This window comes from Quercus robur, chromosome 5 (genome assembly GCF_932294415.1).
Source record: "Quercus robur chromosome 5, dhQueRobu3.1, whole genome shotgun sequence".
NCBI lineage: Eukaryota > Viridiplantae > Streptophyta > Magnoliopsida > Fagales > Fagaceae > Quercus > Quercus robur.
The window spans coordinates 57248-73230 of NC_065538.1; the positions used below are offsets into that span (position 1 = coordinate 57248).

The 15983-nt window shown below is 36.3% G+C and overlaps 2 protein-coding genes and 1 long non-coding RNA gene across 4 annotated transcripts; 1 reads left to right on the forward strand and 2 right to left on the reverse strand.

The window, feature by feature from the left end:
* Positions 1-99: 99 nt before the first annotated feature.
* LOC126724721 (leucine-rich repeat extensin-like protein 5) lies at positions 100-1365 on the reverse strand. The gene is made up of 2 exons (XM_050429095.1): positions 1120-1365; positions 100-906 (listed from the first exon to the last, which is right to left on the reverse strand). The coding sequence occupies exons 1-2, from the start codon at positions 1363-1365 to the stop codon at positions 100-102; spliced, it is 1053 nt and encodes a 350-aa protein (XP_050285052.1).
* Positions 1366-4135: 2770 nt separating this feature from the next.
* LOC126724732 (ethylene receptor-like) lies at positions 4136-7403 on the forward strand. The gene is made up of 2 exons (XM_050429103.1): positions 4136-4354; positions 6737-7403. Exons 1-2 carry the CDS (start codon positions 4170-4172, stop codon positions 7092-7094), a joined length of 543 nt encoding a protein of 180 aa, XP_050285060.1. The 5' UTR covers positions 4136-4169; the 3' UTR covers positions 7095-7403.
* Positions 7404-11951: 4548 nt separating this feature from the next.
* On the reverse strand, positions 11952-15008 carry LOC126724733 (uncharacterized). 2 transcript variants are annotated; one of them, XR_007655103.1, is made up of 3 exons: positions 14589-14910; positions 13051-13463; positions 11952-13009 (listed from the first exon to the last, which is right to left on the reverse strand). It is a non-coding gene; the product is annotated as an uncharacterized LOC126724733 (long non-coding RNA). The 2 variants fall into 2 exon arrangements; XR_007655102.1 differs by having other exon boundaries at positions 11952-13463; positions 14589-15008.
* Positions 15009-15983: the final 975 nt, after the last annotated feature.

The window sequence follows — 15983 nt, forward strand, 5'->3', positions numbered from 1 at the left end:
AGTTCCAATAATGTACGTTCAAACCATATTGAAAATAAAAATAATCTTATTGAAATGTGAAAAGAGAAATAATAATGGAATAAAGTGTGTTGTTTCACATTAAGCTTTCAGATACCCTTTTTGAATCTTACGCCGTCTCGTATAATGAGGAGGAGGTCTTGCATGTCCTTCGTCAGATGCCTCGGGCCCAACATTGTGTCCATGTTTGTGCCCCCCTGTCCCACATGGAGGTGCCTTTGATATGCGTTTAGGCCGACCTTCAGCCTCTGTAGGTAACCCAACCGCCTGCTCAGCCTGAACATGGGGTGGGTCAATGGCTGAAGAAGGGGTACTAAACAAACTATGGGAGGGTGGCTCCTGCTGCATGTCAGGTGGGGTACCCAGGTCAAAGGATGGAATGGGTGACAGCTGAAGAAATGACTGTGGGGTGGGTGGACGGACGTCAGAGCCAGAACAAGGAAGTGGGGTGGGTGGAGGGATGGTGGGGCAAGGAGATGGATGGGGGGTGGGTGAAGGGATGGTGGGCGTAGGGGCTGGATGTGGGCTAGGTGAAGGGATGGTGGGCGTAGGAGCTGAATGTGGGTTGGGTGAAGGGATGGTGACGGTAAGGGATGGATGTGGGGTGGATGAAGGGATGGTGGGGCTGGCGGATGCATGTGGGGTGGATGCAGAGGGATCGGGGGTAGGGAGAAGCTGAGGGGTAGCAACAGGCGGACGGGATTGACATCCGGCCAGAGCTGTGCTCGTGCTTGGGCCGGTAGGCATAGCTGCCTCCTCAATCGGGGCCTCAGGGATAGGAGGTTGGACACGTGCCATCGCCTGCACTGCCGTCAGCACCTCAGTAATGTCATTGTGGTCCTCCGTGCCCACTGGATGACGCCTCAACAAATGGACGTATCCTTCAATCTGCACATGAAAAGACCACACATATTAGACCTGCAATACGAAATCAACAATGCGAATTGATAATAAAATAAATGTTGGTTCTGCTACTAAAAATTGCAAATTAAAGGGAGATGAAGTGCTAAGCAAAAAATACACGAGGCAAACATCATGCTCTCTAAACAGTGGTTTCATGGTAAGAAACACGGTAACTTGGGTTAGAAATAGAGAAGTTACCAGCAGAGTCACTACAGCACCAGACCTATCGATGAACCTCCGAGTCACCCTTTTGAACCAGTCGTGGTACTCGTGCTCTGGAGGCATATCACCAAGCACTGCTTCACAACGCCGATAAAAGCGATTACCCCACTCAAGGATATGCACAGCATGTTTCTGCATCCAATTAACACCGATCTTCCCCCTCAAATCAATGCCATGAAGCACTCTGTCAGTGTTAACAGCTTCGGGAATTTCTTGGATCATCCCGAATTGACGAACAACACGATCCGGTGTATGTTTCTCTACTAGGTGGAAAAATACAAGCGGCACCGTTGCCGTTCATACGGCCCTCCCTGCAACACACCACGGCGGGAGGTCGTCAAAATGAGCTTCATATGGCTGCCACACCACCTACAATAGCCAAAAAAAAAGTACACAACACATTAGCGAACAATGTTTATATTTCAAAGTTCACAAAACCTATATGGATGTTCGTAAAAGCGTAAAATAAGGCATTTTCATACCTGGTCTGGCAACATGGAAGCTAGTTGCTCGCGATACCTGTCCCTGAAAATGTGGGCGGGCCTATTTTTCTTGTTTGGGACCCACAACCACCTACAATCAAGAAGAATGGATCAATAAGTACTGAGATAATCTTAAAACTATAATGTAATCACAGATATTAAATATCAATATAATACTAAAAGCTGAAACGTAGCAATTAATGTTAATTGGATGTTAAAACTAAGATATTAAACTAATTAATAATATCAATATCAATATAAAACTTATGAGTCTGTTAAAACTAAGATAATGTAATCACATATAACTACTGAGATAATCTTAAGGATATTAAACTAATTAATAATATCACTGGAATAAGAAACGGCCCTTTTAAAAGACAAAGCACAAACCAGCTATATTGAAAGTCACAAAATTATAGTAGATTAACATAAAATTCTACATTGGACCTCGGTTTAAAATGTTGTTATGTTGACATAAAAAATTGCTAGAAGCCTTTAAAATCAATAAATAAAATCAAGTTACATGATTGTGGAGTGGGTAATGATCAATCCGGAATGATAAGTGTTATTGGACCCCAATGTTTCTGTGTAGTTCATGATTGGGATGAAACAAAGGAGAAAAATCAAGATTTCGGTGGCTGTGAACAGAAAAATAAAGAAAAAGAGACTCGTGGCTGTCATCATTCTTTTAAAATTCACTCTCTCTATGAGTGTTACTGATTACAATAAAGCCTTTATAAATAACCTAAAGAGACTAGGACTTCAAATAGCAAATAAAAATACTCAAGAAGAAGTTAGAACCAAATAGAAAAAGAACTCAAAACATAATATAAGACTCGTGCTTTGGTGAAGACAGTATGTTATAGCAGTATGAGGTAGAGACTTACTTCAGGGATAGTGGACCACGTACTAGAGGACCGTAAGCACCCACTGGCGGGCCTCGCTCAACTGTCGGGCACAAATAGGGGAACCTGGCCCATGCCCAGTACTGGAGCAACAGCAAGCACCCACCAATCTGACTGGTGTCCTCGCTTGCCCTGCATAGCTCTCGATACAACCATGCAAGGCAAGCACTTCCCCAACTGTACCTCCGTGGGTTGTGAAGGTCTTCCAACTGCTGCACCCACATTAGATGCACCCTATCGCCGGATTTGTCCATGAATATTGTGTCCCCCAATAGCGCTAGGATGTAGCATCGTGCGTACTTATGCAACTGATCCTCTTCAGCATCAGGCGGCAATGGGTTAGCAACTTCCTCCAAAAGGCGGTTGATGAGAATCCTCTGCCCATCAAATTGCTTATGGTTGTTTTGAGTTACAGGTCGAAAGCCAAGGAAGTCCCGGCACACATCCACCCAAGTTTTTTGTGTGCTCCCTGTTATAGCCTCACCATCAACAGGAAGCCCGAGAAGAACCTCCACATCCTGCAATGTGATGGTCACCTCACCATGTGGCATGTGAAAGGTGTGAGTCTCGGGCCGCCATTGCTCCACTAAGGACGTTATGAGGCCATTGTCAATCTCTCTACCCGGGACCCACAGGAGTCCCTCCAAACCAACTGTGGTGATGATGTTCCTCACTCGGTCGTCCACCATTGGAGGTTGCTTGGAGAACTCTGAACTACGACTACGGCAGGTAATGGATCCTGGATCCTGCACATAACATCTCGTTATGGATTAATATAGTATATGCAAATACGTGTACATTGTATGGATTAAATGCATGTGCACAAGTAAATATTTAGTTGAGTGTTTTACCCGCCCATTCCAAATAGCTTCGGACCGATGCGTCGCCTGCTGTGACAACACCGAGTCGTCAATGGGTCCAGGCTGTGTATAGTCAATGCGTCCAGCATTTGCAGCAGCCATATTGAAGAAGAATGATAAGCAGTTAGTTTCAAAATTGAACACACAATATGCTTAAATATATAGGTATGAGTTAGAGCAACTAAAGCCAATTTGTACAATGAGAATTCAGTAAAAGATGAAAGAGTAAACCAAAAGAGACCAATATGAACACAAAGCTTTTTAGACTTAGGATTTTATTTTTAAGGTTACAGTTTTGAACACACGCAGTTTTTTTTTTTTTTTTTTTTTTTTAGAAGAAGATCACACACAAAATAATGCTTAGTTACAAATACCACAATACAATGAAGGGCTTTGATAAACTTACTATCAAACATGAGATTAAAGGGTAATTTAGGAACATAAAAAAAGAAAAAGAAAAAAGAAACTAATGTATTAAATAGTATTGATTGATTTCATATCAACAACTAAATAAATTAATTTTTGAATGAAAGAAACAATTTTTTTTATATCAATTTTATTACAAAATGCTTACAAATTGACATGATAATTCTTTTGTTGTTAGATGTTTAGCTTTGGTTTGGTTTTGTTAGGCTATACATTCAGTATATGCAGGTGTCTCTGCCTGTTTTTTTTGTATTGCAGTTTTTGTGGACTAGATTTGAAAAGACTATTTTCATATAAAGATGCAGCTGTAATTCTTTTTCCTTTCCTATGATGTGATCAGGTTTGTAAATCTTATGGAGGGACATATCTGGCTTGAAAGTGACGGCCTTGCCAAGGGATGTACTGCCACTTTCATTGTAAAACTTGGAATTCCAGAGCGATCAAATGAATCTAAGCTTCCCTTCACACCTAAAGTACCAGCAAATCATGGTCAGACAAATTTTTCAGGGCTGAAAGTTCTTGTCATGGATGATAACGGGTCAGTAACTTTGCCATCTTTTGTACTTAGTCCTGGAATTGTATCTATGGTTGCGAAATAATACCAAACAAAATGTCATTTAATTGGTTCTAAGATCATTAGACCACGTAATCCTGGATTTTGATAAGGACATAATGCATACCTCTCTTAGCAATCAAAGTGCGTTGTCTCCCAATGTATTTATGTTACTCTTTCTCTTTTTCTTTAGTGTTTTGTGGATAGGTGCAGTTCCCCAAAATAGTTTTGGTGGCCAACTAGGTTGTGGTTTGTCTTATTTATAAGACTTTAGGTAAAAACCTTATAGAGAGATTGAATGTGCGATCCTTAGTGATATTAATCTTTAGCTATAAAAATTAATCATTTCCTTTAAAAGGCTATTGACATAAACTTGTAAACTCTTTTCCGTAATCAAATCATTCAATTGACCCTTGAAGATTTGAAAATTACAAGTGAGGTCTGCACCTACAATTTCTCATATTTTTCCTTCCTCCATTCAATATTCCACATGAGCCTCTACTTCAAAACAATTTCTAAAAACTCTTAATACATGTGTATATATGTAGTTTGAAAAATGTCACCAGCCAAGTTTCATTAAAGTCCAACCCCCATAGAAATTTTTGCTATATACTATCTCCTTTTAGAGACTATTGGGTTCCTTGCCTTTGGTTCATTAACCACCGGTATGATTTTTCTAAATTGATGCCCTCACAAAATCTATGTCAACATCATATGTCTCACTTTATCAATAATTATACCCATAATAATCATGCATGCGAATATGACGTTTATTATTAAATAATAAATTCTTATACTTGGTTGTTGAGTGTTCAATTACCATTTCTCCCAAAAGCTTCAAGTTATTAGAAAATGGTAAATTTAATCATTTAACAATAGTTTTAACCCCCCCCCCCCCTTCTCTCATATGAGTCTAAACTCCCCCTTAATAAATGGGGCCCAACAAGTGGGATTTTTAACATTTTAAATAGAAGGTAGAATCAGAATCTCCTGCCATGATACCATGTTAAATTGCCAGGTCTCCCCAAAACTTAAGCTATTAGAAAATGGTGAATTTAATCATTTAACCATAGTTCTTATATTGAAGGTATAGGAGTCTTATACGAAATTTTTTTTTTAAAAAAATTTCTAACATGTACCACTATCTTATTAGGGGTTTATAAATTATTTACTCACTTAGTGAGGTATAGACAGGCTGGAATACAACAACGTTTAATCTATGGTTACAATCCTTGAAACAATTAATAAAAATGGCTCTTTTTTTTTTTTTTTTTTTTTTTTTGATGAGTAGAAACAGCTTGGGAAATGAGAGGCTGGGATTTAATCTGATTTTGAGAATTAAGCAAAATGCATTGGTTTAATATTTGCCAAAATTTGTGAAATTTCTTGGAGATACTGAAATGATGTCTTTTTGTCTCCAAAACATTTCCCATGGCATTTCTGTTAGTTCATCTATGTTTCTGTTTGACTTTGAACACACTATAAACAGAATCACACTTGAGATCAGATGTTCTGGTAACTGGGCTCTAACTAATCCTGAATCACTTGGGATGTGTCATATTTGACCTCTAGCTCAGGCCTTGAGCTTGCAAAATGTCTCCAACCAAGGCAAGGCGGGCATCTAAAGAACATGAAATCCAAGTTAGCTCAGACTTTGAGTTAACAAAATGTCTCCAATGAAGTTAGCCTAACCTCTTCCTTTTGCAGCTGGACATCTGGCAGGTAAGGCAGGTCATCTAAAGAACATAAATTCCAAGTTGCCACCAGGCAAACTGATAGAAGTCATAATATAAACAACAACAATTGGCAAAACCTGGCATCTCAAACATTGACAAGGGAGAAGGCTTTAATAAGGATGGCATTCTTTTTAGGGCAAGGCTTGCTAATTAGGTTAAGGAAAATATAGTTACCATTTACCACTTTCCAAATTTCCATTAATATCAGCTCTCTCTCTCTCTCTTGTTGTGTATGTAAGTCTTTATTTACTTAATTACACCACTGATCGTGCATAAAAATTTGGACTTAAAGCCCTGGCACTTGAAATGCTTAAAAACAGCTACAATTTGCTTTAGTCTACGACTTTATTGTGTTGTGTTGGTTGAAGTTCTTGAAAACTGGGATTTTAATTTAAGTAATCTTGACAAAGTCTGAACTAGACAACTTGTCTACATTGGACTTAGACTGTAAGAAGTCTAAATTGTATATTGAAATTACAAACAATGGGATGGTGTGGCACTTCTAGTTTAAAATGTGTTTATATTTAGTGATAATTACTATCATTTCAATATTTCATTTCAAGTTCAATGGAACTATTGTTAGCAATTTCAATCACATTACTGAATGTTGAATTTTATTTGTGTTATACAGGGTTAGCAGGATGGTGACAAAGGGGCTACTTGAGCACTTAGGATGTGATGTGTCAACTGTAAGCTCAAGCGAGGAGTGCTTGCATGTTGTTTCTCATGAACACCAGGTGGTGTTCTTGGATGTGTGCATGCCTGGTATAGATGGTTTTGAGCTTGCTGTCACTATACGTGAAAAATTCGCAAGACGTCATGAAAAGCCACTTATAGTAGCACTTACTGGAAACACAGACAAGGTTACCAAGGAGAACTGTATGAGGGTTGGTATAAATGGAGTAATACAGAAACCCATTTCAGTTGATAAAATGAGGAGCATTTTATCAGAACTTTTGGAGCACCGAGTTCTATACGAGGCCCTATAAGTAGCAGAAATATGCAGCACCATTTGAGTGGTTTCAGTCTTGTGTATATACCACGTGTATTGGAAACTTACATTAAAAATGAAGCAATGATGCAAATAACATGACATTCTATAAACGGCTTTATGTATTCCTTCTGTGCAATTTGCTAAAAAGCGTTGGCAAGAAAGAATGATGACGGCTTGCTGCCATTTTTTTTTGTAAACGAGTTGGTTCTTATTCGAATCAAAAAGGAAATTGTCATTTGGTAACTTTTACAATGAATTGCTCTTCTATTAATTTGAAATTTTATTTTGAGTTTTAATATAGAAACATCCAATGTTCCATTCTCTATGCTATCAGTCCATGGGAATTCTGAGGTGTCCTATTAATTGGGAGTGGAATAGTCCGATAAAGGCTGGGAGATTACTTCCTTATATGGAAATTTCTAGATACCTAAAACCAATTTATGCCAAGCCAGCTAACGTAAACAAAACTTCTAACCAAAATCCCTTAATCAAAACTAAATCTAATCCATCTATTTAAACTAATTAAACAAAACCATTCCTAACCGAAAAATCTAAATCATAACCAATCAACCAAAATACATAACTGAAAAAAGACTATGTAATTTGTTTCTTCAATAGCAAACTACTAAGTGCTTTTTTATATGCATATAATTTAGTAATTTGTAATGGTACGCAAGCACTATAAATATATGAGATAACTATTTCATATAAACTTGTAAGTTCTAAGCTCCTAATAGACAAGCAAATGGGCCTAATGAGATATACAATTCTCTCGTAAAAGCTATAATCCTAATCAGCAATAACAATCTAACCTGAAGGCAGAAATTTGGAAACTCTTAAGGATGGCAGCAACAATATGCACTATCCAAGCAACAATGTCATCTGCACTCACCAAATCCAAACCCAAATTTCATAAAAATCATAAAATAAAAATTAAATAAACTATCTACCACAAAATCCAAACCCAAATTTCACAAAAATCAAAACTGAAAATTAAATAAATAACCTAAATGTTAAGTATCCAAATCCAAACCCAAAATTTCACAATAATCAAAACAAAAAATCAAATAAATAACTTACCAAGCAAAATCGGAATGGGTAACCAAGCAAGTTTGACTTCAGCCAAAGAGAGTTGAATGTCATCTGCACTCACCAAATCCAAACCCAAATTTCATAAAAATCATAAAATAAAAATTAAATAAAGTATCTACCACAAAATCCAAACCCAAATTTCACAAAAATCAAAACTGAAAATTAAATAAATAACGTAGATGTTAAGTATCCAAATCCAAACCCAAAATTTCACATTAATCAAAACAAAAAATCATATAAATAACTTACCAACCAAAATCGGAATGGGTATGGGTATGGGTATGGTGAGGAAAAATGAATGGGTATGGGGGTGGTAATGAGAGAGAGGGAGAAAAGGAGAAAGGATCTCCTAGTGAGGGAGAGAGAGATCGATGAGGAGAGGAGCCGATGGCTGGGCTCAGCCTCGTCGGCGTCGTCGCTGGGCTGGGCTGGGCTCTGCTCGTCGACGCCGGCGGGGTTCTGTGTGTGTGTGAGCGTGTGTGAATGTGAGAGGCCATGTGAGAGATAGAGAGAAAATGAGAGAGTTTTGTGAGTGTGGGAAATGAAAATGTAAGACTGAGGGTGAGAGCGCTCTGGTTTGTGTGAGAGTGAGAGGGTGTGAGCGTGAGTGTGAGTGAAAGTGAGACAAATGCAATAGACGAAGACGTTAATTTTGAAAAACCCCAATTGGAAACCGAGTCTCTAAGACTCGATTTCCGGTTGGAATACACGTGGAAATCGAGTCTAAGAGACTCGATTTCCATGTCAATGCCAGATGGCAACTCTGCCACATCAGACGTGGTCAAAGCACGTAAACCGAGCCTCAAAGGCTCGATTTAGAGGGCCAAAATCGAGCCTCTGAGGCTCGAGTTGCTAGTTTCCCAATTACTTTCAAAACCGGGCCAACTAACTGAATAGTTTCATCCTTATGGGTAATTACCCATTTTCGCCAGATTCTTAGTAAATCTTGAAAATAACCAATATGAATCTCATCATTTTCAAAAATCTATTGTCAAAAGCTTGCACACAAAGCAATAAAACCATCATGGCCATCTACTTACATCACCCTTGATGTGGGCAAACAAGATGGAACATTTTACCCTAAAAATCCAATGTTAGTTGAACCATGTTAGGACATATGTGATTCACTTACTAGGAACATATATCACAATTTTATATAATTAACTTATCCTTTGACAAAATGCACTTTACTTGTATTTTGGTAGATCTAGGATATGTTTAATACTTCAAGAAACTGAGTTTCAAGATTAGGTGTTGAATTCATGCAAGTTTGTCCAAGATTCAAGCTGAAGAAGTGCTATTCATTAAAACTCGACAGCTAGCTATCCATCGAGCTTAAGAAGTTGTTCCAGCCCCGTGGCTCGAAAGCTACTCGACAGCATCTCAACAGACAGATATCTGTCGAGCTTTATGAAAAACAAAATTCCAGTTTTGTTTTGACTCTAATCTGTGATTATGTGTTTGGGCTTTCTTTTCTTCTAACCCGAGACATATAAAAGGATTATTTTAAGGGCCGTCAAAGAGTACACAAGTTGCACAAGTGTTGAGCAAAGTTTGTTCAAGCAATTTGTAACCGGGGACAAAGTTTTGCCCTAGTTCATCATTCTTGCGAAGAAGTTGCTGTGTATGTGCACCATAGGGTTTTGTGACCAAGCATCTTCTTGATCTTCATTGTTAGAATGAACTAAAGAACTTTGCAGCCAACAACTTTCTCTAGTTACTAATTGAAGTCGCATACTGGGATCCGCACATAGGTTAGTCACATACTTGAGAGCCGTGCATTAAAAGGGGAAATTGTCACTACATAACAAGTCCAATTGAGTATCGGGGCAAGGGTTCAATTGTAGGTTGGTATAAGGTACTAAGATTCCTTTACATGTAACTGCTTATTTTGATAATAGTGGAATTTCGGGAGTGGTGACTTGAAAATCACCCGGTGGGGGTTTTTGCTGTTAGGTTTTCCCCATTCGTAAACAAATTACCGTGTTATTTATTTTCCGTTGCATAATTAGTTTATTAGTGATTTGTTTGTGCTACCACACGTTTGCATATTAATTAACTTACTTAATTCACTTGGCTAAATTAATTGGTTAATTTATCACAAGGGATCAATTCGTTTTTGGCCTATCAAACCACTTTCTTTTAAATAAAGCACCATTAGTAAGTTGACCAAAAAAACTATCGGCGAAAATGGGAGTCATGGGTGCCTAACACCTTCCCCATGCATAACCAAACATCCAAACTTGCAATTCTATTTCAAGAGCTAGTTTTAATCCTTAACCTAAATAGATAAATCTATATATATCTTAATCAATTTAGAATTAAAATCAACATAGACATAGATGACTAATTACACCTCAGAATCTCAATGGTTAGTAGTGACTCCATTTTTCTACGTAAAATCCCCATTTTACCAAACCCATTTCCTCAAACATGTGTGATACATGTGAAAGGATCACACTTGCACTTTTTCACTAAAGTACACATTTTCACTTTACATATCCATAATAAACTTATTTTTTTCATGTCATCATTACTGGTGGTATGAATGCACGCGCACATCTAACGCCTTTCTCTCTCAAGGGACTGAACAAGGTATGTCAACAATAGGTAACCTAAAGGAATTACCACTATGATAACTCAAAGGAATCATGATGAAGGGTTGCTTTATGTTTTTTATTTTGTTGCAAGGAACCTAGAAGAATTTAAACTCAAACAATCTAAAGGATCATGATGAAGGAATTTTATGCCTTTTTGTAAATTAATTACGTTATGACTCTATGTAAGTCCATAGATTAAGGGGCACAATATCAACAATTGAATCTCCACCTTGAGATTCGCTACTAGAGGATTCCTTTTCATTACCCATTAAATATAATAATCTACAATCTCCTTGGGTTGTGGTAAAAAAGAGAAGAAAAGAGAAATGTCCAAAAAATTAGGATTCAAGTTGTGATGTCCTAGATTTGATTAAATGTGTGTTGTGTGGGTGTGTGATGGGTCCTAGATCTAAAATATACTGGGCTGATCTAGGCTTTATAAATAATCACAAGGAGTCTTAATTGTAACTAGTTCTTTTGGGGTATGAGCGTAGATGTGATTAGCACTTTTTCTTAGGTCATAACAAATGATATCAGTGTCGGCTTGGTTTTAACTCATTATTATTATTGAAAGGTTAATATGAATTCTTATTGAAAATAATGTCCTAATTTTTACTAACAGCTGCAAACAATTCTTTTTTGAAAAGCTAGAAAATGCCCCAATTTCTTTTGGAGATTGAACAAAAAAAAGTGCCTTAGATTTTAAAAAAATAAATTTTAACTTTTTTGATTGTTTGATTGAAAAGTGGGTTGTAAGGACACAAAAATCAAACAGCCCAAGCCCACTTAGAATAGTAAGGTTCGTGCAGCTCAACTAGGCTCAAATTAATAGATATTTGTAAAAGAGTGGGTTAAACAAAAAAAGGGGGGGCCTAGCCTGAGGACAAAAATAGGTGAAGAGTGACTATGAATCAAGAATATATAGAAGGCTTATTACAAGCTTGCCTGAGGAGGTAGTTGTCACGCCCTAAACCCGATACCCGGATTTGTGACCATGACCAGCATGCTAATATCAAGTTTAAACTTGATATTAACAAGAACCAACTTAACTTTTAGTAAATTTTTCCAAAATCTTCTCTTTTTCTTTTCATACTTGTTTCTTTACTTCTTAATATAATTTTTCACTTGATAGTCAGAGCATCTACACCGTACTCAAAATATAACATAATCCACCAGTCATTAATTTCATACTTATACATAATACATCTCTTAATACTTTAAGGTACACAACTTTCATTTGATCCTAGAATACACAATAACTATAAAGCTAAACGTCAGAATGCTAACTTAGGATCTATACATATAAAACTAAAACCAGCTCCTTCCAAATTCGACTAAGGCTGCCTCTGCTCCAAAATAAAACTTGCTAACTGAAAGAGTGGAAGGGGTGAGCTACACAGCTCAGTAAAGGTAAGATATATGAGAATTCAATAAGGATACATGTAAATCAGATGATTTCATTCTATGAATATTCGAATAGGAGAACATCTTTTCATGCATAGTATTTAATACTATTCATAATAATAACTTATATGCTCTTCATAGAAAACAATTATTCTCCTTTTCTTATTAGGTTAAAATTACCAAACCTTTTAGATTAAACTTCTTTCATTTCCTACAAAGTCGCCATATATATATATTCTCATTACAAAATAATTATTTTAACTTAAATCAGATAATCGGCAACTTTGTATTAAACTAGAAACATCTTGACTAATAAGAAAACTTTTCCTTATAAACTTCTTCTCATAGAATACTATAATTTTCATGATCATAAAACTTAACGTTTCATAAAAACAGATATCTAATAGCTTTTAAACATAAACTTGTACTTTTATCAGAAACTTTATCTTTATAGCACAACAGAACTTCAGAAACTTTTATTTTTAAAGAACAGCTTTTCTTTTCATCATAAACTTCTTTTCATGAGAGCTTTTAACTTTTTATAATACATTTAAACAAAATCATTCTCTCATGATTAATAACATAATATAGCTATTCATAAATAACTTGTTGGTTAGTCCATATCTGATAAATCTGTACAGAGAAGGCCTCATCACATTTGGGTGCCCCCGTGTGTATGATATTGTCCCCTTTGGGAGGCCTGATGGCACATCCCCTCCAGGTTTTGTTCCTCCCCGCCGTCCATACACATTGGGGAGAAGGCCTTATTCAGATTAGAGTTACGGGCAACCCCATTTCCTCTACTTTAAATGGCCTAGAGTTACGGGCAACCCCGTTTCCTCTACTTTAAATGACCAAACAGATAACATTTTTCCATGGAAAGCCAATAATTAACCCCTACTAGCCGAGTTCAGATCATCAGAGGACATAACCCGAAAATGCTTCATACTTTACATCATACTGAAATTTTGCATAACATTTCATAATAATAGCATTTCCATTCTTTTCTTTAAACATCATGTTCATGGAATCAATAATAGCATCAATATGCTTAAATCATATACATAAGTTTTTCGAAAGCTCACAAACATATCTTTGTCAGAATAATAATTACATGCCATATCTCTAATCAAAAACATTTTAATGCATAATATATTTTAAAATAATCTCATGACTTACCAAATGCCCATATAACTTATCCCTTACCTGAAAGTAGAGGAACTGAGAGCCTACAGTCGAAGGAGCTTAGACCTGGATACTGGTAACACCTAAACCAAATATCAAAGCTTATTACTATCCATAATTCTTTATCATAAACTTACACATTCATCTCAAAACCTATCTCTTAGAATTAAGGAAATCCTAATCCTACCTCAAAGAGGTTCCCACAAATACAAAATACATTCATCAGACAACAGGTACAAAATCCTAGAGAAACCAACATTCTTATATTAATCCCATATCTCTAGAAGAGCCAACTTTATTTCAAAAGGTGCTTTGAGGTTAGGGCAACAATGCATACATAAATATAAAATCCTTTAAGCATGGTCATGTAACTATATACATTCGTGTGGTAACATACAACACGTCGGACAAAACAGCTTCATAAATACAACTGTCTCGTGGTTTAGAACCCCTCCTTTGAGTACTAAACCTCAAAACAAGTTACACAAAAATTAATCTATGATCAAGACATACCAAAAGATAAGCATATTAAATTATAACTCAAAACCTTCACCCTAACTTTGGAATTAAATCCCCAAAGTTAGGCATGTCCCTTACTGTTCACTGTTTTATTCCAGCAGCGTATGCCTCATTTGTAAAATACAAATGGGATGTTCACGCACATCCAATTGTCATGAAATTTTACAGAACAACTTCCCTATATGTCCAGTATATACCAGAAAAATTTCGGAGTCAAAGCATAAACCCATGATTTATTAAAAATCATACAAGACAACGTACTCAAATCTGTCCTGACAGAATTTCATGCAACTTATAAATTAAACCATTATTTTTATATTAATCCAAATTCTGTGATAAAAATTCAATAACAACCACAAGTGTCTTAGGTTTCATAGGAATTATCCCTAGCATCCAAATTTACTATATACAATTTAATACATAATTTAACATGCATGAACACACAATCTGTCACAGTGACAGCTTCAGTACATATTCTTACAAAATCATCAACAAATAACAATAGGCCTTAATTTCATTTGGGTATTTTTATACCTATAATTAAAATACTAAAATATGTTATTAAATATTAAATAAACCATAATATCATCAAACCTTCAAATCACTAAAACAGAATCATAATTCAGCCTATAAAATCAGGATAGAGGTTAAAGAAGTAGAAATAAACAAATAAATTTTTGATTACTTACCCCCAACAATTTGAAGCTGAAATTTTAGTATTAACCCTTTAATTTCTTCTTTAGAGAGGGATATTTTGTTTTGGTGAGAGAGGGAGGGCTGCCATGTAAGAAGGGAAGAAGAAAGAAACAAAGAACAAGGAAAAGAGTAGGGAAAGAGGGGCTGGAATTTCTGTCTGGTGCAGCCAAGAAAATGAGTTGGGGGGAAAACTTTTGGGGCAGCAAAATCAGATAAGAGAAGAGGGCTTTTGGGTGGAATACGTGTATGGCTAGGGAAAGAAAAAATCACACTCACTTTCCAACTTTCTTGCATTCATACTCAAACTTTCCTACAAAATAATTTCTTGCATTCACACTCACACCTTTCTACAAAAATAATATCACTTTGCATATACATACATATATATATATATATATATATCCTTACCTTTATAAAATTATATCCATCACATTAAAAGAGGATATATGTTCTAATTACTTTGAGAGAGCATAAAAGAAGAATTAGGATGGAGTCTTGTCTTTCTTTCAAAGTGTGGACCCATGGGTTTGCCAAAAGGGACTTAAGGGAGTTCCTAGCACTTTCCTTAAGAGAAAAGAGACAAAAGTGAAGTGAGAATTCAGATTTTCCATGGACCCGTGGGAAATGAGAGCAAGAGAGCTTATGGAATGTCCTAGAGCTTGAGAAAAGTCAAGAAAGAAGTGAGGTGGAACTTGGTGATTGCATGGCCAACCAAGTCTTGATCTTTGGGTTGTCAACATGCATGAAACTTTGGCATTATGAGTTGAATTCCCATTGGTTGCATGTGGGTGAAATTTCTACTATACTATCTCATGCATCATGCTTAATTAAAATACCAACTATGTATGTAATAACTTAACCCACTTAATATAGTTTTGTACATGCTAAGTATATATTTATAATACAAATAGTCATTTCAATTATTTATAATCTTTACAATTCTTATTCAATGACATTATAAAATAATATGTTTATTAAATACTCTTATATCAATTTTTGTAAGTAAGTGGCTTAAAATATTAATCATACTTAACCACTTAAACACATAGTTTAATTATAAAAATTGGGTCGGGGTGTTACAGTAGTTCTTACACAGAATGATCCACTGTTCACTTTCTTCTCTCAAGGCTCTTATTCTAATTTCTATATTTCCACTATTTTTGTCTGGATCCCTTTTACCTAGAAGTTCCCTTCCCTTATATACTTCTTAGCCCTTTACATCTTGGCCCTCCATCTCCACCTACCTAGGCCCTCACCATGACACTTGTCTCCTTAAACTTCTGTTGAAGGTGGTAGAAGGTGCTGCTTCGCTATAAATTCCACTATTCAGGTCATTTCCTCATCAATGCCGCTGATAAAGCTATTGTCAGTCATTTAATGCGGAGGCA

What these genes read in the sequence shown, in the direction of transcription:
- LOC126724721 (XM_050429095.1), bottom strand. Translation starts at nt 1,365, where the DNA reads ATGATCCAAGAAATTCCCGAAGCTGTTAACACTGACAGAGTGCTTCAT. An exon ending in GTGCTGTAGTGACTCTGCTG is followed by an intron (nt 907 to 1,119) that starts GTAACTTCTCTA and finishes TTTCATGTGCAG; the next exon opens with ATTGAAGGATACGTCCATTT.
- LOC126724732 (XM_050429103.1), top strand. Translation starts at nt 4,170, where the DNA reads ATGGAGGGACATATCTGGCTTGAAAGTGACGGCCTTGCCAAGGGATGT. An exon ending in CTTGTCATGGATGATAACGG is followed by an intron (nt 4,355 to 6,736) that starts GTCAGTAACTTT and finishes TGTGTTATACAG; the next exon opens with GGTTAGCAGGATGGTGACAA.